Source organism: Chlamydotis macqueenii, chromosome 14 (assembly GCF_036417535.1).
Source record: "Chlamydotis macqueenii isolate bChlMac1 chromosome 14, bChlMac1.mat, whole genome shotgun sequence".
NCBI lineage: Eukaryota > Metazoa > Chordata > Aves > Otidiformes > Otididae > Chlamydotis > Chlamydotis macqueenii.
The window spans coordinates 13,709,883-13,735,577 of NC_141569.1; the positions used below are offsets into that span (position 1 = coordinate 13,709,883).

At 46.9% G+C, this 25,695-nt stretch overlaps 1 protein-coding gene across 2 annotated transcripts in view; it reads right to left on the reverse strand.

The window, feature by feature from the left end:
• Positions 1-21,834, reverse strand: part of GRIA1 (glutamate ionotropic receptor AMPA type subunit 1) — a 126,055-nt gene extending 104,221 nt beyond the window's left edge. For both annotated transcript variants that reach the window (XM_086758569.1, XM_086758568.1), the window contains exons 1-2: positions 21,719-21,834; positions 19,454-19,591 (exon numbers count right to left, since the gene is read on the reverse strand). In XM_086758569.1, coding sequence (XP_086614695.1) covers positions 19,454-19,591; positions 21,719-21,800 — 220 coding nt within the window. In that variant the 5' untranslated portion in view covers positions 21,801-21,834. The remainder of the gene's footprint in view (positions 1-19,453; positions 19,592-21,718) is intronic.
• Between the last annotated feature and the right edge of the window lie 3,861 nt (positions 21,835-25,695).

The following is a 25,695-nucleotide window of genomic DNA, read 5'->3' on the forward strand; positions in this document are numbered from 1 at the left end:
TTTGCACTCACGCTGGCAAAATCCCCTCCCTTGTCTAGGTGAGATTTTTCCTTTTTTCACTCAAAAGGTTTCTCCTCCCAGCAATAAATACAGTCAGTTCCCACCTAATTAGCAGGTGGACTATTTATTTGACTTTCAAATCCCTCGCGAATTTCAAGGGATGGAGTTGTCCTGTGGGAGAGCTTTTCTAAGACAGCCATTCAAATGAAATGTATGAAAAACAAAGGGAATTAGTTACTCTGCCATGTAAAGTTTCACCATTTAATTTCCCCTGGTTTTGTTTCAGGGGTTTATAACAGGAAAGACAAGCCTGAGTAATAACAGAAAGAATCCTTGTGTATGGTTATGACAAAGGAGGGAGGACGAGATTCATCCACGTAAAGGAATACTGCATCCAATGGGAGCTCAGCTCCCATGCTGCCGTTTTGCTGAAATCTGATTATTAACTCCCTGCCTATACCTGTTCCCCACACTGGAGAATCTCTGGTAATATCTCTGCATGTTGATGTATAATGTGAACACGTGGTTAAACCTGGTGCTATGCCTCTTGTGGGAACAGCAGGCACTCAGCAGGAAAAAAAAAAAAATCCAACAAAAAAAATTATACCGAAATTCTAGACAATATAGCTTCATTTTCTTTTTCCAGTCCTCGAAAATGGATAGCCCAGACGATCGTTTTGGAACCCTTCCCCACAAACAGGTAGTAAAGGAATTCCCATTTGGCTTGTTGGCACCCATGGGAATATGCAAAGAATTACTTTGCAACCAACTGCGTGTACTTGCCACTGACAAAAACGTGGCAGCAAGTAGAGAATTTGTGCAGTAGTGGGTATCGTGTATCAGTTTGGATGTGCGAAGCCCATGGGTGTTTATTGCTGTTACTGGGGGATGACAAGCCAAAAGGGGTTCTGAAAGCCCCAGTAGCAGCTGCTTCTCCTCCGCTCCGAGCTGCTCTGCTGGGGTATTACATGGGCACAGCAATGCTGCCTGACAAAACCAGCGGCTCTGATTTTTAATAAACACCTGATGGGCTTAACAGTGCTAATAAATTGCATAATCTACCTATTTGCTGTCTGGTTTGTAAAGGTTTAGCGTGCAGTCTGCTCATGCCTCCAAGAGATCTGGGCTGGAAATTCTATAAAAGTGAAAATAGTCTCCCAGAGCATAACCTGTCTACAGAGAACAAATTGCTCGCACAAACTCCAAATACTGTGACACTATAAAATCGCAGAAGTCACTGCTCCAGTATTGTCTCTGAATAATATGCCCGGTTTCAAATAAGAACGCTTCGTAATCAGAAGACCCTTCCTACCTTTTCTTTTGATTTTTTTTCCCACTAAAATCCATATATGAATCAAGCATCCGTACGATCTCTTCCCCTCTGAGTGCTTTTTAGTGCAAGGCAGACAGATGAAGAGACTCACACTTGTGCCATCTACAGGAAAAAAGTGATGGGAAAGGAAGGAAAGGGGCCAGATAAATCCCATTTTTCCCTCCAGTTCCTTTTATAGTCAGCCCTTGGTTGGTTTACACAAGAGAACAGAAAATGCCCAGAGGCAAGACAGCTCATCTCTCTGTGACTGAAAACACGCTCCCAACCCAACTGGAGCTTAGGGAACTTGGGTGCAGGTTGCCTTTGGATTATTCTGTATCAGATTTTTTTTTTATATACTTTCAATTTGAAGGCTGTTACTCATCCCTTTAGCTCATGTCACGACAAAGTCCCTTGCAGAGAACAGGACCCAGAAGCAGGCTGCTCAACATCCTATATTGTGCAATTTAATTTGGTAAATTGCCTTTCCCGCACCGGTGCTGTAAGGGGCTCGGCTAGGGTCCTTACACTAAACCTTGCCTCCCTGCGGAACCAGCCTGACGCAGCCCCAGTGACACACCGCAAACGCGGCTCTGCTGGGAGCTCACGTGGGGAAAGTGAATACCATTTCTATCCCACATGCAGATTTCTTCCTCTGGAAAAAAAAAAAAAAATAATATGGGCAGGACATAAAAGAGGCCTATGGTACACGGATCTATGGGGAGAACCGACACAAAGCCTTCAAAGGCAGCGAGAGAACAGGTGCCTTTGAATGCATCCCGGGAACCAGACTATGAAAGGACAGAGAGAGGTAGGTCATTTACCCTTTCCTACGCAAGCAGCTTGGAAATGTACCGCAAAACATTGCATCCTTAAATATCTTAACCCAGAATTGAGCCTTGGCTGTGCTTTTCAAAATGAGGCACAGGAGCAGACAGAAAGCGCCCAGGGGCCACGGAGAAGCGAGCACGGAAACCTGGAGTAGCAACCTCTCTGAAATTGCATCCACCAGCAAACATTGGTCACTGGGCAACTAAATACCTGTTTCATAGGGCAGACCAGAGCTGCAGCTTGCGTGCTCTCTTTTCTTGCAAGTTTAATTTCAAATATTCTTGATACCTGAGAAAGTGGTGGAACCAGAATCACTGCAGCGTAGCAGACACCAAAATGTGACTTTCTGTCCATCACCACCTCATGGCTCCTTCCAAGACATCCCACAAGCATCTTTTTTCACCGTCCTATCTCACATCCACAGCTGCAGTTTCCAGCAACCCCTGTTCTCCCCTGCTGAGCTGCCGTCCCTCTGTCATTTCCTTTCAGGTTCTGCCCCAAAACAGCCCCTGAGGTAGCCCCTGCCCCACGACTCTGCCCCCACTGCTCGCTCCTCAGCCTTCCCCTCCTCCTGGCTGAGAGAAGCTGCACTGGGATGGGAGAACACTTTGCTGTGGTCATATTTGCCCTGCGCGTTTGAATCCGCTTCGCCCGCAAGCAAACTCGCCTCCCTAGAAATGGGAGCCTGCTGTCTTCAGCCAGACTGCAGCACCTCAGACTCATCAAGAGTTTGTTCTCCCTGACAGCCTCTAATCACCAGCTAGCCAGTTTACCGAGGGAAAATTTTTATCCTTTCTACTAGAATTCACTTTTATGACACCTACCATAAGAGATTTAAAAAAAATTAGGCATTAAAATGGTTTATGGAGGGTATTTTTATAATCCACTAAGCTGTTTTCCATTTCCACTGATATGACATCTCTCAGCTATAATTTATAAATGCCATCAGTTAACAGGCAGAGAATCTTATCCTACGATTTCTCCTCTCGTACGCCTTTCCCATTTAAACTTTCTGTTAAATCTTTGCTGTGCTGCTAAATCCAGAGAGATTTGGTCATAGCTGGGGGGGAGGAAAAAAAAAGAGAAAGAAAAAAGTTTAAGTAGCTAATTAGTGTCACTGGATTTGGGGCATCCTATCATGAGTGAATATAGAGGAAGCATGTCCTCAATAAATATTTTGGGCATTTAAATAAGGCTAATGCCCCCCCCTACACAGCAACCTCTAATAGCCTCAGAAAATAAAAAGTTTTATAGGCAGTAAGAGGCTGCTTTCCCACATAAGGATGATGAGGACATCGTATCAGGCATATTGACTTTTCAGCGCATCTGACTGTCTCCATAGTTATTTTTGTTATTGATTGCATCTGAGAAGGTAGTCACGGTGGGAAGTACAACTGCACGTGCCAGCGTCCAACCTGGCGACATTCCTGGGAAAAAGCATTTATCTACAGCCCTCCCAGAACTCACTTCATACTTTGAGAGCACTACAGAAATGCCTAACAATAATTATAATTTTTGCAGTAGTTAGACATTTTCTCCTTTTCTCTGCCAAGCTCAGACTGGAAAACTCCTGGCCTCACCACGATCGTTGCTACTAAATCACAGTAGGGAAAACAAAACAGAACATACATTTCTCCTCATTTGCAATGTCTCCAGCACATCTGCCTTGGGTCTGCTGCGAAACTTGGACTGGGCTGCATCTAGCCTTTTGGTGATGGAAGGGGCTGACTCTGGAGAAGCAAACCCAAAGGAATTGGTGGTCAGTTGCTTTAATGTGAGACCTCCTTAACACTGTCTAAGTCAAGGATGGTCCCTGGTCCTCCCTCCCAAGGCCTGGACAGACTTCTCAAAGGCCTCGTGCGTTTCCAGTCACCACCAGTCAAACGCTTTGGGAGGGAAGTGCCCCCAAACTGCCTTCCTTACGTGGAGTGGAGAGGAAGCTTGAAAGACATGGAGAGGGAGCAGGCCACTTGCCCACTAGCTTTTTATCTAACAAAGACCTAACTCTAACGGGGTGTCAGGCTTGGCTCAGACAAGCAGAGGATCTGCAGTCTCCAACTTTTTTTTTCCTAAAAAAGTCTGTGTACAGAAGAAAGGCTTTGCTCAATTGAGGGTTATCGATAATCTTTCTTCAGGCCTTGACAACCAAAAAAGAGAAAATTAAGGGCACATTAGCTAAGCTGAAAAGCTTCACCCACTGCGAGGTGGCCTGGTGCTACACAAAGGTGAAATCGAGAGGAGCCATCGTCCTCCATGCAGGGGTTAGTGTTTTAAATGCATCTCCGCAAATTTCTTCCCATCAGGAGATTAAACACTTCCCTGTGGGCAGTGGGGAGAAGGAAAGCTGGTTCAGTCCCTCCTCTTCTGAAGTGGCTTAGTCATGTCAGCGTTCACCCGCAGCACTATGCTTGTCCCACCTCTGGCAAGGTGGCACGGTGAGAAGGGCATCAGCCAAGCTGGCCAGCCATATGGGCCGAGCCCCAGCACCACGTCTGGAGAGGAAGACGAAGACTGAGATAAGCAGGTGAATCATGCTCTTATCACTTGGGAAGCGGAGATGAATGAGCCTACACTGCCAACATGAAGGACATTTTCCTGCTGTCATGACAGCGATGGGAGAACAGATGGTGAATAATATGGACCACAGCCACTCAGCGTGGCACCTTGGCACTTTGCTGGGCTGTTCCATGGCAAAGTCTGCTTGAGGGAAAATGTTCCTGAGGATTCTACATGCAGAGGTAGTCTCTGTTCACCCACTCAAGCACCTACGTGGCCTTTACCCATATGCTGCCTGACACTTCCAGGAGAAGAGGAGTAGTTCCCCCATCACTTCCCAGACGTCATCCCCTGTTGCTCATGTGCCAGCAAACACAGGAGAACTCTGGGTACCAGCCAGCTGGCCATCCCCACTTGCCAGGGATCTGTGGACCCTCCCAAAGGGGGATCAGATTCATTGGGAGGAGCAGGGCCTGTAAACATGAGCCTAAGCAAGAAAGTGAGGCCAATAAAGGACTGGTCAGAAATGCAAAGCCATGCACTCTCCTATGGGCAAGTACTCTCTCCACTCATTTATCAGCCCTAGCAGTCACAGAAAGCACATCCTGCCTTCTGAGCACCCAGCCCTTTCTAGCTAAATGGATGCTGCTGAATGAGAGGGAGCTCCAGATATTCCCAGCGTGGCTTCAGTGGTACCTCAATATCAGCCCTTACCACTACCCCCACTCCGTCCAGTCTTACTGAAAAAAAAAAAAAAAAAGAAGGAAAAAAAAGAAAAAATAAAGAAAAAAAGAAAAGGCAAAACAATAGCCATCAAGATGGGAGATTATCTGAAAAACCCTGTAACTTCCCCCTAAAGCCACCCTTCATATGCACTTACACATAAGAAAGAGAAAAAGCTACTGACACAGCCAAGGTCTCAAAGGCACAGGTAGGTCATTTGAGACTTGAAGTCAAAGTTTTTGTTAACTTTAGGACATGTCTGAAAAGTGATTAGTTCTCGCAGAAAAGTGGTTAGATTCCTTGCAGAAAAGCCTACAGGGTCCAATGCGTCAGGTGCTGCTCTTTGAGGACCTCATATTTTGTTCGTTTTCATGTAGGTGCCTTCCCCCATTGCACAGCCCCAAGGTTAGAGCGATGGGACACAGGACCAGAGGAGGCATTTCACTGCGTGCTTTAGCTGCTGTCTGTGGATGGGGCCAAACTGCAACAAATGTTGGTTTAAAGAACATGTTAGAGGCTGCCTCTAACGCACTTGCCAAGAGCTTTCAGTTCCCATTTATCATCTGTCCCTGATTCTACAACTTGCCTAAAACTCAATTTACTTTTTTTTTTCCTTCTCAAGACACCGCTTTCAATACTTTTTCTTTTTTACAATTGATGTCTTAGTATCATTTTTTTTTTGCACATTTGCACATTTTTTTCCCCCTCACACTTCCTGAGAAAAGAAATGCCACAAGGAAGCCATTAGAGCTCCTAAGTCGTCTGATCTTGGCAGGAGACTCCTCTGACAAATCACAAAACAAGGTGTGAGACCCATGCAAGATCCCTCCTCGGGAGATATGAGGATCTGTGGAAGGGGATCATCTCCCACAGCACCGTGCCAAATCAGTCCAGAAAGAAGGAGCTGAGTGCAGCAATGCAAGACCTGCACCCTCCACCACAGCACAGCCAGGCTGGGAGCACCCAGCACCCTCCTTTCCTCTTGTATGCCAGAAACAACCAGAGATGGGGTAAGCACCACCTCACCCGTGCGTGGGCAGGAGGAGAGCAGACCGTGGGAGCGATCCTGGTTTAGCTGCCGTTAGAGCCTGCTCTGCAGCAGACAACAGCATCACCACAGGACAGAAGAGCAGAAATGCATGCTTCCCATTAAAAAAATAATAAAAAAAAAAGAAAACAAAAACCAAAAACATTGAGCTGTAATCCTGCTTTTGGCTTGTTCTTTCATCCAAAAAAAAAAAAATGGAATGGTTTGGATAAAATAAAAATAAAAAGCCATCAATCCTGTTTGTGCTATGCTCAAACCAGACCCGCAGGGACACTTAGTACCACTTAGAACACACTACATCACTTTTGGTACTGATGCTCCTGGAGGAACCAGTAAACATGTAATGCCTTTAAAGATCCAATTTTTGGTACTTACAGGCCTAAGCTTACAACCAGACCCCAAATATTTGGTAAAAAATGGTTAAATATTTGGTATAATGTTGAGAGCTTACTAAACTTATGACAACATGGAGATGCAACAGGCGAACAGCAGGGATCACGACAGCCATGAGATGGTCGTGACACCTTAAGTATGAGGCTTCCAACAGTTACAGGCACAGACGGGACTGAACAGCCAAGAGGAAAACCCTGCTGCAGGGAAGGGAAGAACGAGTCAAAATCGGGGTGGAGCACAGCGTTGCTGGGCAAAATCCACAGGAAAGGTAACAGCAGCAGCAACGGGATCACAGACTACAACATCCCCCTCGAGCGCCTTCGGATCAAGTGAGGCTGCTTTAGAAAGGGCTTGAGCCGCAATCCAGGAAACCGATGTGTAGCCCTGATTGCCCTTCACACTGAAAAGGTGTTTAAACAACAAACCAAAATTAAGACAAATGCTGGCTTTGCTTAGAATAATTCATGAGTGCAACTTAAAGGAAGAAAGGTTAAACCACATCAAGCAACTAAAGATGAAAACTGAGAAAAATAGCTGCAGAGGGTCACGGTGCTCCATCATCTGGGGGTACCCCATCCCTGGTCCAATGCTGCTGCACACACCAGCACATCTTGCCCTCTCTCCTGCTGACTCTGACAACAAATTCCCTTAAAGCACATTGGGAGCCCAGGATTTTGAGCAGCGAGGAGATAACATCAGCCAAAAACATCAGTGTGAGCTCATAGCTACTGCAAGGGGCATAATTAACATGGGCTTTCATCACCTCACTGCACTCTATAGCAAAGGAGGGTTGGATTTGGAGTGCTCCCATCAAATCACCCAACATCTACACAGGAGACCCCATGGGACCCTCGCCTGGACCCTCACCTGGTGCATCAGGCAAAATGACAGGCAAGTGCCCTTTGGCAGAGGTGCTTTGGCTGCAGGTCTCTGGGTGCAGCGTGGCCCCACAGCCCCTTTCCCCCTGTGTAACCCCACACTTTGGGGGAGCAAACGGGCTGAAGTGGCGGAGGAACTGGCGCTGTGCTGAAACAGCATGAAATCCAGGCCTGGCAGCAGCGGGTGCTGATTGTGGGTGGGATATTGTGTGTGGCAGACTTAGCCTGCCTGGAGTTACATATATGGGTTTCAAGAAAGGGGGCTGGAATAGCCTCTTAACCCTGCCTTCATCAGTATTTTGGGCACAGAGAGAGAAGCAAGGGGCCCTCATTTCTCTTAAGGAATTTTTCAGAGCAGGGATGCTCTCGAACTTTTCAAAGGAAAGAATACCTCTGCTGCACATCCCCCTCCCTGCCTGCCCTGGGCAGTGGTACCCATGCTGAAGCTAGGAAAAATAAATTCTAGTAAGGCAGGAGATTTCTTCCCAAAGATGGACTCACTGCTGGCCTCCAGGTGCTCGCTCTTAAAGCAAATTCTTCAAATCTCGCACAGCATCTTTAAGAAATGATAGATTGCGCTGGCTCAGAGGAAACTGTCTGCTCCCAGATAATAAATGAGTTGTTAGCAGAGGTAGCAGACTCCCAGATCCATTTGTGATCCAAAGGGCTTACAGCTGCTTCCCGTTTTCGCAATGCCAAAACCACAGAACACGCAGACAGCAAGGGATGGGAAGGCAGCCTCCTGTGCCTGCCTGCTTGCTGCTCTCCCGTGGCTGAAGGGAGACTGTTAAGCGTGATTTCCTTTTGACGGAGCCTTTTTTTAAAGTAAATTTTATGTTGTTGAAATAATTCACTGCGTTGGCTGCAGGCAAGGATGGCCAGGAAAAACACTGCAAATCTCACCCCTGCCCTCTGCGCCTCCACAGCACCTCTGGACATGAGCGGTCATGAGCTCCTGTAGTCCTACAGAAACACACCCCATTCCTCTGGCTGCAGCCCCACCACTGCTTAACGCAGACAGCACTGAGACAAGGACACCTTCATCAAGGGCTCCAGCAGTCCCACCAAAGGATGCTGCTGTACCTCAATCATCTTGACCCCAATACCCTCCATGACACTGCTCTAGATTTCAACCACGCAGCCTGGGGAGCCAAGGGGGACGATTTACTTTTTTTCCTTTGTTTTTAAAGTTAAGTTGCCCTGCTCAGCTTGCTAGTTTGGATTCACAGTTCTACTTTCCTTCCTGAGATAGGCTTGGAAGAGGAAGCCTGAATGCACATTGCTATCAAATTCCTGAGATTGCTATCAAATGGCAATCACAACACAGGACCAGAGCAGGGTGAGGTTCAGGGTACCCACAGCATTTTCAGGTGTGTTTTAATCCAGGGTTTTGGGTCTGATTTGGCTCTGCTGCTGAAGGATGCTACTTTAAAAATGACTTTTTTTGGGGGGGGGTGCAAACAGCTTTTTTTTTTTTTTCCCTCCCCAAAAAGCTCACAAGATTGTTTGTTCCAGTGCCACGCAGGGCTCAGCTGTGCTTTTCCCATTAGAGCTGGTGGGGATTGCTCAGTCAAATCCCCGGGTACTATTTTGAAAATGCTACAGTTAGCATGTGAAGGCATTCCTCCCCTGATGATACCGACTCTATGATCCCCCGGAGCCTACTCCTAGGGAAAGGCAGCAGCAGCCAGGAGCGTATCCACAGAAAGAGATCTGCTTAAAGAAAAGAGAGCAAAAGCAAACCCAGGCATTGTTGTTGGAGCACTGCAAACACTACTGCCAGCAGTGAGCCCGTGAAAAGTGAGAAAGAGAAGAGGCCAAGAGGCTGAGAGCACATCTCAGGACAATGGCAGGCCTTGAGGGACCACTGCAGTGCTGTACCAAAATACAGAAGGTGAACTTGAGAAGAGCAGTTTCTGTCACAAACGCATTTTCTTCACTGCCTGTTTGCAATGCAACGCCTGCTTTTATCAAAGTCCTTACAGGCTGCTCGCAGGGAGAGCAGGAAAATGTTTGGTGCCACTGAAGTATCACCTTCAGCAGAGTATTGAGGAATTAGCGCGAGGACATAATAAGCTGCAGACACTTTGGGGAGGGTTCATCTCACCAACCTCTCAAGGTCTCACGGTAAGCTGCCTAATCCAAGTTTGTCGCCCTGGCTTCCCGTATCGACAAGGGAGATAAGCAGGCACCTCCGGAGGGCAATTCCTCCCGTGTGAGTGTCTAAGTTCAAAAGGGTTGCTCACTGGAAAGGTCTCTGCTGATCACAGAGGTAACAATGATGAGTAGCGTAGATGAGGGCAACTAATCCTTAACCAGAAAAGTTGGAGAGGACAAATTCCCTTCTTCATGCTTTAAGGACTGAGGACCTGCTGCTTAAGGATGCTGATAAGGCACGTAAGCAGGGGCATAGCATGAGCACCCTGGGTCAAGCCTGGGCTTCCTTGTTCCTCTTTCTTGCTTGGTCCCTCCAGACATCTGGCAAAGCAGAACTGGCCTGATAAGCACACAATTCTGTTGCTTTACCTGGCGCTTTGGAGAGGAAAGAAAAGTTTAATTAGGGGACAGTGCCTCCAGCATTTGTACTGATGACAGACGTAAGGACTTCAATTGAGAACAAGCTTTGCTGGGCTAAAGATCCCCAAGGAAGAGAAGTTTGGGAATGGTCTCTCAACAGACAGGTGCTACCTGAGGTGCAGTGTGTTCATTTTCCTATTTCAGTGTGACTGTTAAACCTCAGTAAAACTGTGATGATGCTTGAACGACAGTTTCCTCTTTGACAAAGCAAGCCTGTATCCCCAACTAGTGCTAGTTACTCCAGAACAAGAGGTGATACGGGATTTTTGGGGAAGGGCTCATCTCTGAAGGTGCGTGGTTGCTCTGGGAGCAAGGGTGGAAATGCAGTTCTCTCACCTCCTACCCGGGGGGCTGTCGCTGTCCCCCATAATTATTAGCACATAAACATGTCTGGGAACATAAAGGGCTGGTTTTCTGGTCCGTAACTGCGAATGGGCATCCTCCTACAAGCCCTCTGACCGTGCGGGGCTCTGCGGGTTCAGGAGAGGCCCTGGTATCTGCTCCCCCCGAAGTCTCTGCTGAGTCTGGCACACAAGGCTGCTAAGGTGGAGGATGTTATGATACAGATGACTCAATGTTAGAAATCTGCCTGACTTCATCCACGCACTTCTCAGAGGTTCCCAAACAAGTGACGACTCTCAACATCCGTCAGCCTAGGCTAACACAGGTCCCAGCCTCCAGCAAGGCTCTGCTCTCCCCAAAGCCTCTCTCCTTTGCTGTCCCCACAGGGGAGGAGCATGGGGACTCCCAGGTTACCACCCCCACACCCTGAAGCTGCAGATGGTGGGTTTTGGTTGGCACAGCCATAACGAGCTGTGCAGGAAAGACCCCAGAACCAGGACAGGCTGGAAGACTGAATTAACTGCAATTAAATCTGTGAAATGCACTCCACTTTGCCTTTGCTTGGGATGGACTAGGGACAGCTGCTGTGCCCGACTGTTTTTCTGGGACAGTGAACTGGAAACAGCATCGCTGCATGGGCTGTGCCGCAGCTCGCTTCCCCGTCCTCGCCTGCAATGGCAAGGTCCCCTCGGCCCCTTCCCCCACCGCGGTCGTATGTGGTTTGGCTTTCTATTACTTCCTTTGCTAGTTCATTAAAGACATTAATCACCCTCCGCACAAAGACAATTCTCCTGAACTCCCTGCAGGCCAGGCCTCTTTCCCAGCTGCGGCTCCGCTGGCTGCTCCAGCCCTTTGCCAGCACAGCGCTGGCGGCCCAGGCCTGCTCCCATTTCCCTGCTGACCTGGGTCCCTGCTTGACACCCATCGGGTGGTCACCCCTGCTCCTCCCCTGCCATGTGTGTTCCGACAAGAGCCTCCTCTTCTGCTAACCTTCACCCTGCCGTAGTCTACATCTCAGCACTTGCCATGTCTCCCTTTTTCCTGGCCAAACAGTCCCATCTCCCTCAGGTGCATCATGCAATGAGCCACTCATGAACGGCACACGCTTATCACGCAGTTCATATACTGCGCAAGGCTGACCTTTCCCACGCCGGGGCTCCTGACCCAGTGTTTCTCCATCCCTGTGTGCTCTCTGTTGGACTTCACTTCCCTGTGCTCTCTCAAGCTCCCACGCCTGCTGGTAATTTATTTCCTGCTGCTCCCCTGCCAGAATAGCAACATCATCATCTTCCTCCTCACGGCGGCACTGAGCGGGGTGTGGGTGCTACATGGAAGGAAAACTAAGAAGGCTCAGGGCACTCAGGGGATATCGGCAGGCCAGCAGGAGAAAAACCACATCTGAATCATGTAGTCACTGATGCCTTTTGCTCGTTGAAACTCATTGCTAGCAAAGATCAAAGCAAAGTGTTTGGGAGGGCGGGGAGGTGAGAAATAGCCCTCCCTTTCCTGTGAGATCCCTCCATGCTGCATCCAGAGCAGCTTCTGTATCTCTCCCCCGACCCTCCAGCACTCAACCTTTCATCTCCCTCCCACTTCGTCTCTATTGGCATAGTTACAGGACCTCGCTTATTAAATCAAAGCCAAGACTTCTATAGCACAGAGAGATGCCGACACATACGCTATATCTACACGAGAACCCTGCCATCAGCTGCGTGTTACATCTCAATCTTAGACATCAGTTGTTTTCTCTTGCACTCCTCCACCCTGTCAAAAACAAATAAAATCAAAGAATGAAAAGACCCTCTCTCGAAGAAGCCAAGATGTGGCAATTTACTCGCCTCTTCATTGCCTCTCGCTGCTCCTTCCCCAAGGGATCAATCAGCCCTGCAACGCATAAGCACGTCTCCCCCTGAACTGCAACCCTGCACGAGGGTTGGCAAGGGTGTAGTTCACAGAGAATAGGGAAAATCACTGAAATACATTAATAAAAAGAATAACACCGCTGGGGATTTTTTTGTTCTTTTGTCTTGTTGAGGTGTGTGTGGTTTTTTTAAGAATGCCCCAGAGGGAACAAGTGGGTCTGGCTGCTAAAGGGCAGCATGAGAAAATCAACTAGAGACTCGTTACTGTGTAAGCTAATGAGCGATCGGTTCAGCAGGTGAGCAGGGAACAGGCTCTGCCGGATAGCATGCTGTTATTATTCTAATCATTCCATATTATTTTGAAATTTTTTTTTTTTTTGCTGCGATGATGGTGGATTGCTAATGGCTCGGTTCGGCCCTTCTTCTGCATCCTGCCTAATACTTGACTTCTCAGGAGTCCTTGTAAGCTCCCAAAGGGCACCCTATGTTCTACCAGGTGGCACTTTTCATGGGAAAAACGTTATCCTGATTCAGTCCTACACAACTTAAAGCAGAAAAGTAAAACCCCATCTCTCTTTAAAGGAATGCAGTTGAAATGAATGCGTCTTTGTCTTCAGATTTGTGTTAATACTGCACCCCGGAGAATTTGTATCTGCAGAATATTAAAGTCTCCCTGACTTATTGCCTCTTTCAGGAGCATGTTGATTTTGTGTTCGCTCTGAGCTCCACGTGTTACTGAAGCTAACCGGGACAGTTTGCATTTCCACTGTTGCCTTTGGGGCCCTAACCCTATTAAGGGAAATATAAATGTATATATCATCTAAAATTCCCACCAGAGTTTTGGAAAGGAACAGCGCACTTCCCCACACTGCCTTCCTCGCAGCCACATGAAGATTTCCACTCTCACCTTGCTAATATGCCAAAAAATAAAGCCTGTGTGTTTCTGGCTTAGTAGGATCCCTATTCACGTGAAAAAGCTTTATTTTTAGAGAAGAAAGGATAAGCTGTGAGTGGAAACTGTGACTGTCGCACAATGGACAGGTCTGGCCTCTGCTGCTCACTGCTTCTCAAATCCCTTTTCTGCCTGCTGCAGAGCCCAAATTTTACTTCACTTTTTTTTTGCCTGTCACCAGTGAGTATTTGGGATCCTTTCCAGATGAGCAGATAGATTTGCAGGTGTGAAATCCCCCTTATTTCTCTGATTTTCCCTAATTGCGTCATATCAGCTTTTCTCCCCAGGCACTGCTCCCACAGCCCAGGATAAAAAAATTAAATACACAAAAACAGTGACATAAAGAATAAACGTCCCTGTCCACTTTGAAAAGAAATGGACACACAAGACTGGGATAAATCCACTCCTGACACCTCATGAGCCCCACCAGCCTCTCAGCAGGGCAGTCTTTGCCAAATGTCAGTGGAGCCCCACCAGTGTCCCTGCTGATGACATTGGCCCACATGCCCAGATCCATGAAGGCATGGATAACCCACCCTGTCCTGGCAGCTATACCTGAGAAAATGGCTCAGCACTCGTGCTTTAAATGCTTTTCCTTCTTGGAGAAAGCATACGGGACAAGCTCCCACCTTCTTCAGCGGCGGGTGCAACTGCCGGGCACCCAGCGCCCACCCCATCCCCCCTGCAGAAACCTGGGCACAGAAGGCTGGCGTCACCTCCAGGACCCTATCCCTCCTGTTCAGCAGGATTTCACCTGTCAGCACCGTCCGTAGGGCTGGACCTGACTCTGCAAGGTGCTGACATCTCACTAAACAAACATGCACTTACTAGAAAGCTACAGCCCATCCCTGCCAGAAGCCGAGCATCCTTAACCTTAATGTGAACTAACGTGAATTGATGCTCTGTGATTCATCTGCCTGCATCACATCTTTTCCAATTACAAAATCTAAGGAGATGTACTTCCTTGTAGTACCTATGTTGTATTAATCAGACTGCATCTGATCATTAAATCCATGTTTCTGTTGGCTTAACTCACATTAAATAGTCATAGCTAGCATCCTGAGCTCTGCAGGGAAGAAAAAAATCCCAAAGCGTTTACATGAGATTTCTGAAACTGCGGAAATAAAAACAAGTCTACCAACACCACAACAGTTACATACTATTACAGGGCTGGGCTTATTTAGACTGTGGAAGTTTAATTATAAAAATTGCATTTTAATTGATTGCTGCTGGAATAATTACAGCAATACCTTTCCAAGAAATGGCGACCATCGTATGTTTGTCAACAAAGAAGCTTCCTTTAAATTCAACATGCAATAATTGCTTAATTAAACCAAATTTAGATCCTCGTTTGAGAACATTCAAGCATTTGCCTATTCCTTCCTGTCTCTGCGAGGTAATTTAAGAGATAAAAAGCAATCTCCAGAAATACTCTATCTATATACGTAAGTATCCAAGAAAAAGAAATACTTCATTTCATAGCTGATCTGGATCTAAGCTTGCTGCTATTGATAAGAACATAAGCACAGAGTGAGTGATTGCTATAAATCTCTCTCTAATTGGTGCTGGGAGGCCTTTATAAAATATGAACAGACTCCAGATTACATGTTCATTTTCTAATACGCAGAACAGATTCAGCTGTTGATATTCTAGTAGCACCCACAGCCTGCACTCAGTACGAGGACCCCACAGTACCTGTAGCTGTGGATACAGGGAAGGAGAGAGATAAATAATTCATTGTTTTTCAGCCTCTTCCCAAGTTTTATTGCAGCTGCAAAATCCTGCTGCTGTCCTGTGCGGACCTCTGTTTCAGCATGCAGGTCCTGAACGTCTCTTCTCCATAGCCCAGCACCTAACCGCTCACAAAAGCCGACGGCCGCACTGGCCAAGCTACATGAGGTTTCTCAGTTGCTGGTCATCCCTGCAAAGTAGCCTGAGTTTTTCAGGGACAGATTTACCAAGCTGGTGACTCACCTTCTGCGAGCACCACTCAACAGGGCACATCCCCCAGGTCACTGCCAGGGCAATCTGTCGCTGAGCCATCGTCTTCCCCGGGCAGCAAGAGCAACCAGCACCTTCTGCCTGACACTGCCCGGGCTCACCTGGGGACTCTGGCCAGAGGCTGAAAGCAGGAGTCTCTGCACCACAAATTAAATAAAGCTATGGAGCTGTGGCTGAAATAACTCATATCCCCCAAGGAGCTGGGCTATGCACAGGATGGGGATGTGCATTACATGTGCATGAACCGAGGCTGAGACGAAGAATAAAAGAAAACTACTCCCAGCACTGATTGTCTCAAGTCTCTCATCCTTTTGCTGCCAACAGGACATGGTGCTCCTGTCCACTGCAGACCTCCCAGGGATAGCAATTTGCAGGTCTCTCGAACCTTCAGTCCTCCTGTGCCCTCGCATCCGGCACAGAGCATCCCTCTTCCCACATCTCTCAGCTCTGACCTGCAGCATCCATCCCCTACCGCATTAGGTCTGCCCTGAGCACAGCCAGCAATGCAGAGTTTGCTAGCGACTGTGTGGAGCCTGTAAAGCACTTTTCCAAACATGGCTGAAGACAGAACCCGTGAATATGTCTTTAAAGCTGATCAGAAGGGTTTTGCTCTGCTACGTCACTAGGCAAACCTTCCAGCTACGCCATACCATCATTTATAGTCAACCCAGCACTGCTGCAAGCTTCTGCTGAAGGAAGGACTCCTAAATTCTCCTTCCCTCTAAACAACTGCTTTGGCCTTCAAAGAAACAGCACAAAAATATTAAGTCTCCTAACCTTTAGGTAAGAACCCTCAAAGCAGCAGGTGCGTATTTTCGTATTGCTAAGCCACATCAGGCTCTGAGCTGCAAACACAGAGCCTGTTCATTACCATCTATTCTGTGGGATGGAATGAATTCAGGGAGATATTTCAGTTATTGAGATGTACCCATGTTTCAGTGATGCAACAACATTAGCATCAACCACACACATGAAACATGAGCTTACCGCACGTTGTATCTACTACCTATTTTTGCTTTCTTAATGATTATGGTTTGCTTAAAATCATCAGCTACTGATGTGTTACGCACAGAGACCGCAGGACTTGTAGGTCAGTGCTGCCCTGCACAGATGTATTCACAATCACCATTTAACAATAAAAAGTCCACAACTGGAAGCATCAGAAATATGAAAGTTATTGCTGGGCTGGCACAGTGACAGCTCAGTGCCAACAGCCGCCTCCTGATATTTTACAGATTTATCACTTTCATGGATATTATTGTTACCAATTTACCATCATCACTAGCACATCATTAACGGCTCCCTATCGCTGACACCTGTGCACAAATGCGTGCCTCTCATACTGTAAATTCACCTGCTGTCACACCAAAGCTTGCTCATCCTAACTGGTGAGCAGATATATGTCAGGCAGAGGTAGACGGTGTCACAGTCGATGCTGCGATACATTTTGCATACCATCTCCTTAGACAGGGTGCTGTCATTTTGCTGCAGTTCATCCTGCCACTTCAGCATCACCCTGCAAGATGCCCAGCAAGGCTTTTTGCTTCTGCCACCGCCACAGATTCTTAATAAATATTCTATATTTTGAATGATGCTGCTTCAGGCACGTACATTTAGCACAGGAGGCCGGACCCTAGCACGAGGCAGGACTTGCCATGGGGCTGGGACCTACTAGTCTTCCTCAGATGTCCTGCTGGAGACCCTGATAGGAGTAGTACCAGGTTTAACAGAGTCCAAACACCCTTGACTTAAGCGGAGAAACAGGTAGCGCCAGTGACAAGGAAATGCTGTGTTCTCTATCTCCATGGGAACAAAAACTGGTACTTTTAACGGGGAGCGTGGCCAGTCTTTTCTCAGAAGATAAGGACCATTGCGTGGGCAGGGTTTTTATTCTCTGTAAGTAAACACATATTTCTGTTGATATCTAGTCTTGACAACTGGGTAGTGAATTTGCTGGAAGATGAGGAAGGAGATAATTCCTGGCAAAAGTTTCACTCCAGCCCTAGAGTCTCCTAAAACCAGGTCTCCTAACAGCCTGGGTTTTTTTTTTTTTTTACTTGGGTTTTTCTTCCCTCCAGGGTACATGGAATAACACCTTCTTTCGTGCCTAAAAAACAAATGCTGCCTTCCATACTCTAGAAGAACTTAGGAAGTTTTTAATTATAAGAAAAGAAAAATGAGGACAAGTGAAGTCGGACTGTGCGAGTGCTCTGCTGGTCTGATCTAGGACAATGTGCCCTACATAGAGCTCAAATAGAACATCCTTTGGGAGGCTGTCTTCCTTCCATTCAGCTTTTGTGAGACCACCCCCACCCCTCTGGTACTAAAGACAGTTTTCTGCAGCATATCTAGTACCGTGGTCTTGCTATCAACGTTAATGCTGTAAACAAAATCATTAGTGGCAGCATAGAAAGGGAGGGAAAACTATGCGCAGATGGAGAATTTATTCTAGCGATATTCTTGCCATTTCTGCTTTCTTCCTGCTACCAGCACTGAAATAGCTCATCCTCAGCCACAGTCAGCAACTTTACCCCAGGTGGGTGATGCTTTCCCTTGATAGATACAAGGTCTGTCTTTTTCTTCTATTTGTCTCATTTTCCTGCCAAGGAAGTGCCATTGGATTGAGTCGAAAGAGTTGCTCTTCCTTGATGGAAACCTTGTAGTTGGCAAATAGAGGGATATTAAGGAAAACAGAAAATCTGTAGATGTGTCACTAGACACCCCAGTGACAGTGTGGCCAAATTACTACCTCTCTCTTGTGTCCTATTTGCCAGGAAATTCCTGCAATCTTGCATTTGCAAACCCCCCAACAGAAAAAAAATCACAACTTTTTTTTTTTTCCTTTCTTCCAAGAGCCTTATTAATTCTCCTCCTGTACATTCCTGGGTTCTTTTTGCAGGAAAGCATTTTTCCCTTCTGTGTATTTCTTAGCAGAGAGAACAGCTTGTGTCCACCTCTACCCCACTCTCCACACCACTAAACTGCAGAGAGGATGCTTTGGTGAATCAAAAGGACACTACTGATGTAAGCCAAGAACAATCCAACAGGCTCTACAGAGGAAAGGGCTCCTCCAGTCCTTCCTGACAGTCCTCACACACACGCAGGCTCAGAGAGTGAAAGCACTGTCTGACACCAGGTTGAACCGAGAAATTCTTGATGCATCGCATCCCGGCAGCGCGAGCCCCTCGTGCACAGCACCGCTCGCTCCGAGGGAAGCAAAAACTGCAACAGCCCCTGCTGCAACCGCGGGGCTGTGTTACAGTTTTTGTTTTCCTCTGGTTCCCTCCTGGTCTTATTTGTTGCTGCTAATCTTGGCATTACCTGGCAAGCCAGTTTTTTCTTTTCCCAACTATAACATATAACAAGAACAGCACAGCTAACGTACTGTGCTTGAGCAGGGTACAAATATATCCCAGGATCGACTCTGTGGTGCAAATTCAGTCTTTAATGCTTGTTTTTAGAAGAAATTATTTTGCTGGTTCTTGAAACTAGAACTCTCTTACCTCTCTGCTACTATTAGGAATACTCCTTAGTGTGGATCCAGACTCCACTTGAACCAAGCCACTGTTTTCTGCTAGGTCTTTCTTAAATTACAAGGACAGATGGCTAAACTGGGGCTGGAGAAGAAGTTGTTCACACTAAACAGAGACTTCTGTGCACCCCGTGGGTGGAAAGGGATGTCTTTGTTGTACATCACGGCTCTAGGAAATATGGGAACGAAACCTCAACATAACGAGTCGGGCAGAGGTTAGGGAAACAAGAGGAAATAAATTGAGGGTTTATACCACTTTGGAAGCAATGAAAGAGAAAATGCAAGACAATAACTGCTCAATAACTGCAGCACTAACTCATCTCTATATCTTAGCACAAACCAAAATGATTCAGAAACCCTTTGCCCTGTGTTTGGGGTTGCCTTGCATGGATCTTAGAGGAGTTGCACGTTTGGAGCGAGATGTCTCATATTGAAGACACAAAAAAATGCCAGTCAGGAATAAAGAAAGCAAAGTAAGAGAGCACACGGCAAACGCCGCTACTTACAGGTGTATGTCATCTCAAAGCTGTCGCTAATGTTCACAATGTCGATCTGGGGAAGGAGCTTAGGGGGTTCCGTGAGCTGAGACAATGCAAACCTAAAAGCCGCATGTTCCTGGGACTGTTGATTAGGAAATAACCCCCCTGGGGAGAAAAACAGAACAACAAGAAGAAAGGTCTTCAGCACAGCCATATCAGCAACCTCTTCAGTCCAAAATATTCCTGCAAGCAGAGGTTACAGGGAGAGCCTCCATGCTCCAAAACCCTCCAGCACCCAAGAGCCAAGGGGTTTGTGCCTGCTGTGGACAGGCTGGGAGCAGAAAACCTTTCCAGCCTGTGCATCGTGTAATGCCTGGGCCAGGTGTAGGAGCCCTGATGCATCCCTGGGTCTGGCAGCCTGCGGGGTTGGGGTGAACCATAGGGTTTGGCTCAACCTCCTCACCCTCCAGAACTTTAAGGGAGAGAAATGGAAGTGCTGCCAATGTTACCTCTATAAAGGAGGAATAAGTCTGTCTTCCTCCTCCTCTCACTTGTAATTAGGCTCAGTTTAAGCTCTGCTAAGAGAAGGGGTTTGCTCCAGAATGGGTGCAGGGGTTCCCCCATACTACGGGGCAGACTGGCTGAGCCTGACCGGACAAGCACAGCGCTGGGAGGATGGGGACAGGGCTGCGAGAGCCAGAGCAACATGGGACCCATAGCCAAACACCTGCTGCCACTGGGAGTTTGCTGTGTGGAATAATCCTAAATTTAACAGGTGACAGTGGTCAAACTCAAAGAGGGCAGGAAATCAAAGGCTTCACCTTCAAAGCGATCAATCTGAGCAGAATTGCAGAGAAGCCCAAAACCACAGGATGACGCAAATACAATAGGAACTGGGACCAGACTGGACCCAGGCCCAGAACCTTTCTTCCCCGACACACCTGGAACAAAGTGCTGCGATAACCCGGCCCTAGGAAAAGTTTCCTGCTGCTCCCCCAGCAGGAAACTTGGCTTGCGGCAAATCCCTTCACAGCCACCAGAACGATGCTATTAAATTGAGGCTGTTTTATAATCCGTACGCATTTAAAGGGAGCACTGTTATTGGCATTTTACAAGTAGGGAAACAAAGCACTTAGCAACAAAGTAGGGTTAAAATTAAAGAAGTAGAAAGTGTCAGTACCCACCCCTCCAGGGCAGATGGCTTGGGGAAGAAACAAATATGAAAGGACCGGCTACCAACGGCACTTTGCACATCTTTAGTACGGAGAGCATCTCCTTGTTGTGTGGAAAGGGCTATTTGTGCGTTGATATCCCCCACTCCTCCCCCAGCCTAATCACGGGTGTCAGAGGAATAAGATGCTAGTAGCAGAGCTAAGCTATTTCATGTGTTTATGAAAGGGAAAAAAAAAATTTAGGATGTTACATTAATTTGCGGTAAAGGGGAGGCAGAAAGGGAGGGAGACAGGGATGCAGCATCAACAGCCATAAAAGCACCGATTGTGCAGCTGGAGTCAGGCTGGAGTTGCCTGAACTTGGTGGATTAGCAATTGATTGGCATTGTAAAAAGAAGGAAGGTGGGAAAGAGAACCGGCGTGCAAGGGAAAAGAATTTGGGACCTGGTTACGAATCATCATCTGTAAAGATCAATGGGACAGTAATAATAAACCTGGGAAGGGAGGGAGAGAGAGGAGCTCTGAGAAGTTAGAGGAAGGGAGAAAGGAATCGAACAGGCACTACTGGTGCGCAGGGGAAGCAAGGAGCATGAAATGAAAAGACTTCAGTGCAAAATCTTCCTCCAATAGCTCTGCCCTTATTCTTTAGCAACAACAACAGAGAGCGCCTGTTTGTTACCTCTCGTCCCAGTTACCTACAGATGAGAGCATCCTCACCAAAATGTATAATGCCACCGCTGATTTTGCAAATGCAGCAACGCACAATGGCAGCCCAGGCATTTCTCAGAGCAAGAAACAGATATTTTCTCTGTGCTTCCTCCATTTCGGAGGCACTTTTCTCCCTCTGTGTTGGTGTGTGTGCAGGCATTTATTCCCGATCTCCCCCTCCCCCAAAGCCAAATTGAGAGATCTCAGCACTCCCAATGCCAGTACCAACGCACAAATCCAGCCCTCGCCGCTCACCCCCTCTCTCTTTCACGCAAAACCACGCACACATTTTGCCTTTCCGAGCACAGGAACGGGTCCGTGTTCCCCCCCCCCCCCCCCCCCCCCACTTCTCCACCCCTACCCACTCGCCGTGGAACGTTCACTCCCAAACACCCCTGAGCTCCCCACTCACCTATCTGGATGTTGTTGGGGAAATTGGCCCCTAACACCGCCCCTAGGAAACCGGTGCAGAAGAAGGCAAAAATGTGCTGCATATTCCCTTTTGCATTGGCGAAAAAGAAGCCCAGCTCCGAGCATAGATTTGATTTTTCCCCCGCTCTGCTCTCTTTAGCCGCCCCTCTCGCCTCCCCTCCGTTCGCGATCCAGCGCCCAGACTGCTGCCGAGCCCCGCCTGGCACCGGGATTAACCCAGCCCCGGGAAAAGGAAAGAGCCCGCTCCTCATCCACATCCCTCCCCCGCCACACACAACACGCACACGCACGCACCAGGCGCTCCCCCCTCCACCCCCTCCCCCCCCCCCCAGCTCACTCCCCTTCTCCCAGTTAGAGCTCAGCAACTGGGTACCGCATCTCCCCTCCCCTCGCCCCAGCTGGTCCCCCCGAGGGTCCTAGCTGGGGTCTCTACGGGCAATTCCCACACCCACTCCTGAATTCTCAGCTTTCCCCTCCTCTCAACTTCTCTTGGCAGGAGGTAGAAGGAACCTGCAAATCAGTAGGTGGCAAACTCCTCTAGAGAAAGGGCTCAAACTCCTCTGCCTCGGATCCAGCGCTTCCCAACCTGGGCTCTCACCCCTGGGTCCGGGAGTTGAACACATCAGCCCCCACAGCCCGGCTCACTGGGATAACAAACAGGGTCGTATCCTGCACACACGCCTTGGAAGGAAGGATTTCAGAGCAACAAACAGCAGAGATCCTGAGGGAGGAAAAAATGAACCCCTCACCATCACCTTTCCCGTTGTTTTTTCCTGCCCACCGTTAACCTCTGAGGCATTTCACCCCTGCGCTTGATGTGCAGGCTCACCAGCACCATCAGATAGGGAGGCTTCTGAAATTAGGGGGCTGTTTTAGCCTGGATCATTACAAGAACTGTTCTGTGGTAGTTCTAGTGAGATTGGATCTTATTTGACCGTAAGAAGCTTTGCTCAAAAACAAAAGGGAAAAAAAAAGAAAAATCGATAAAAGTAGCAACGATAAAAACCAGCTCCTAAGCACAACTTGGGATTTAGAAATGTTTGAGGAAGAACTGCTGTGAACACAGAGCCATAGCCATCTTGGAAAGGAGAAAAAATTTACCATCCCCCTCTGAAACATGTAAACCAAAACAAACTTGGGGCCGCTCGTGCCTGAATACCGACATCCAAGTACAGAGATTTTGCCCTTACTGTTTGCAGCTGGAATACACACAAGAGGTAAAGAGCAGAGAGGAAACAGAAAGAAAAAAGGATGTTGGGGGCAGAGTTAGAAATAGGACTGAGATTCCCCATGTCCTGGTTTGGTGGAGGGTGCCTTGACCTGGTCCCCACTGCATGAGGGACTTTCTCGTCTCTGAAAGCACGTGGTTAAATTGGAAGAGCATCAAAGAATGGTGACTGATGTTGCGAATTGCTCCTACATAAAGAACAGTTGGATGGACAAGAACTCGGTGGAGTGGGACAATCAAAATGGGACATGACCAAAGCCTACACAATCTGCAGTAGCAGAGTCATTCCCTGTTGGCCACAGGACCTAGATGTGACATAACTTTATGGTGCAGGGACACTGCTACACTTTATATCCTCGAGCCTTTTACGAAGAGAATAGTGTTGAAAATAGAGGTGGTAGCATTTTTTTTATTGGCAGGTCCTCTTTCCTCTGAAAGGGATTTACTACAGGTTTGTTTCCCCATACAGCCCTTCCTGCCAGCTGCGACAGAGTCCTTGGGTAGAGCAGCATCATATGCAGTCATGCACTATCTCCACAGCCAAACATGACAATGAGTGGAAAATCATCTCACGTGGCTGTGGGCACAGGCTCTGGATGAATGAGAATGGACCATAATCCTTGCGCAGGCTTTCATTTCATCTCTGCAAATCAGAGTTTGGGATCTTTAACCTCTTCCTAGATGGTTTTATGTATTTCACTATGACTTCTGGGATGATAAAATGCTTAGACACCCACATAAATGCCAGAGTAGGTGTAGGGTCTCAGCACCTTACCCTAATACCTTGCATCAGAGAGGAGGTGCACTGATGTCTGCAACTTTGAGGCCTCTTACAAGGACAGTATGCACAGTTACACTGCAAAAAAAAAAAAAAAAACCACAGAGCCCTGAAGACTTTTATCTTCCTTATGGCAAACAATAAAACATCCTTCTAGGATGGATTCCATTTTTCCCCAAGCCACCCTCGACCAGGGCAATAACTCTCAGAGACTGCAGACTCATTAGGACAATTATTTGGGTATTCAGGAGTCAATAAGGATGCTCTTACCCTGTTTCACTGCCTGGGTGACCGGCATCCTGGAGCCATATCCAAGCAGAACAAATTTACATCTGCTGTTGACAGGTAGCACCTTCATCAGACTTCCATCTCACTCCTTGCATAATTTAAGCAATACTGATTTGAGGCTAAAATAACCTGCTGATAGGTTTTATGGGCCCTTGCTTTCCATCCGGAATTTAATAGAAACAGCTGTATTTATAATCTGAAAGAAAGACACTGAAGGATAAACCAGCACAACAGAAAGATGCTAGCACATTTTGAAAAGTCCTAAACAGACTATCTGATAATAATAATAGTAGCCATAACAATATGATATTGTAATAGCTCATAGAAATCTTGTATAATTGCATTAATTAGTAATGTTGCTTTTGCCTATAAACCTCTCAAAAGTGCAGGTGGCTTAACAAGGAGAACCTCACCAAAGTGTAACAAGATAAACAGCAATAAGATCATTATTTTAAGAAGGTATTAATTTCCTTTTTCCCTATAGATAACAGCATTTTATTCAGAGGTTTTTTTTTAGCACAAATAAGTTAGGAATTAACTCTAGCTGCTCTGAAGATTCTCTAAATCAACAGCAAAGCAATATAGCTTCTGAGCTTTTGGCTAAACACCAAACCAAGACTTGGGAAATTGATGAAACTCTTTGATGTCACAAGAGCAGTCACAACAGAAAGACAGATCAATCCACCAGTCTGCTGAGAGAAGAGCCCAATTGAATTACCTGGATTTCTAAAAACAATTGAAGAAGCTTATTCCTCTTTTCAGAAAACAAAGAAAGTAATTCAATACAGCATGTACGTATATTGCACAGTGCCATCTTAATCAGGGGTAACTAAAAATATCAGGGAGTGGAGTTTTGAAGACCTGCATTCTGTCTCAAGGGGTTCTTAAGATACAGGCGTCTGGTGGTTAACAGAAAACATCCAACAAGGTCTTGTGGGATTAATCTGTACAATCGAGTCTAAAGAGTTCGGTAAATACATGTCTAAAAAAAAAATTAAAAGGCTGTTCAATTTAAGTTAAGAAATGTTATAAAGGAATTTTTAAAGAGCATAGCTGGTTCACTTAAGATCTTCGCCAGAGATGAGAATAAGAAAATAAATACATCAGAGCTACTGCTCCCGTTGTGCTCTGCCTGGAGCTGACCTTGCTGTACTGGGAGAACCTTTGTTCTCACCCATTTCTGCTGCAAGGTTTTGCACACCAGAGAATTTTGTCTCTGAGGAGGCTGTCTGCTGCCTTCCTCTTTGCTCTGCCTCGCATGATATGAAGTTGTCCACACCAGCAGAATGGTCTGCCTTCACTAGCAGAGCTTTTGTTTCCAGGATAGGAAATAAGCGGTTGTTGCAGCAGATATATTTCTGTACCCGAAGCCTTGGAAAAACAAAGGACTCATTCACATGCAGAAGCCTCCAGCCTTGAAAAATGAGGAAATCAACAGAATTCGGCATCCGTCCGACCTCCCAGCAGAATTATTTCCCCCAGTGCCCACTGTGTTTTACATGATGCTCCTGAATGTCTTTAAAGAGGCTATTGAAATACTACTATTTCTGAAATTCCTTTTATTTGCTAGCTGGACAATCTCTATAGGAGGATTTTGATAAAGAGTAGAACGTAATTATAGTGATTAATTTAAATAAACTCCAAACAACACAGACTCTCACAT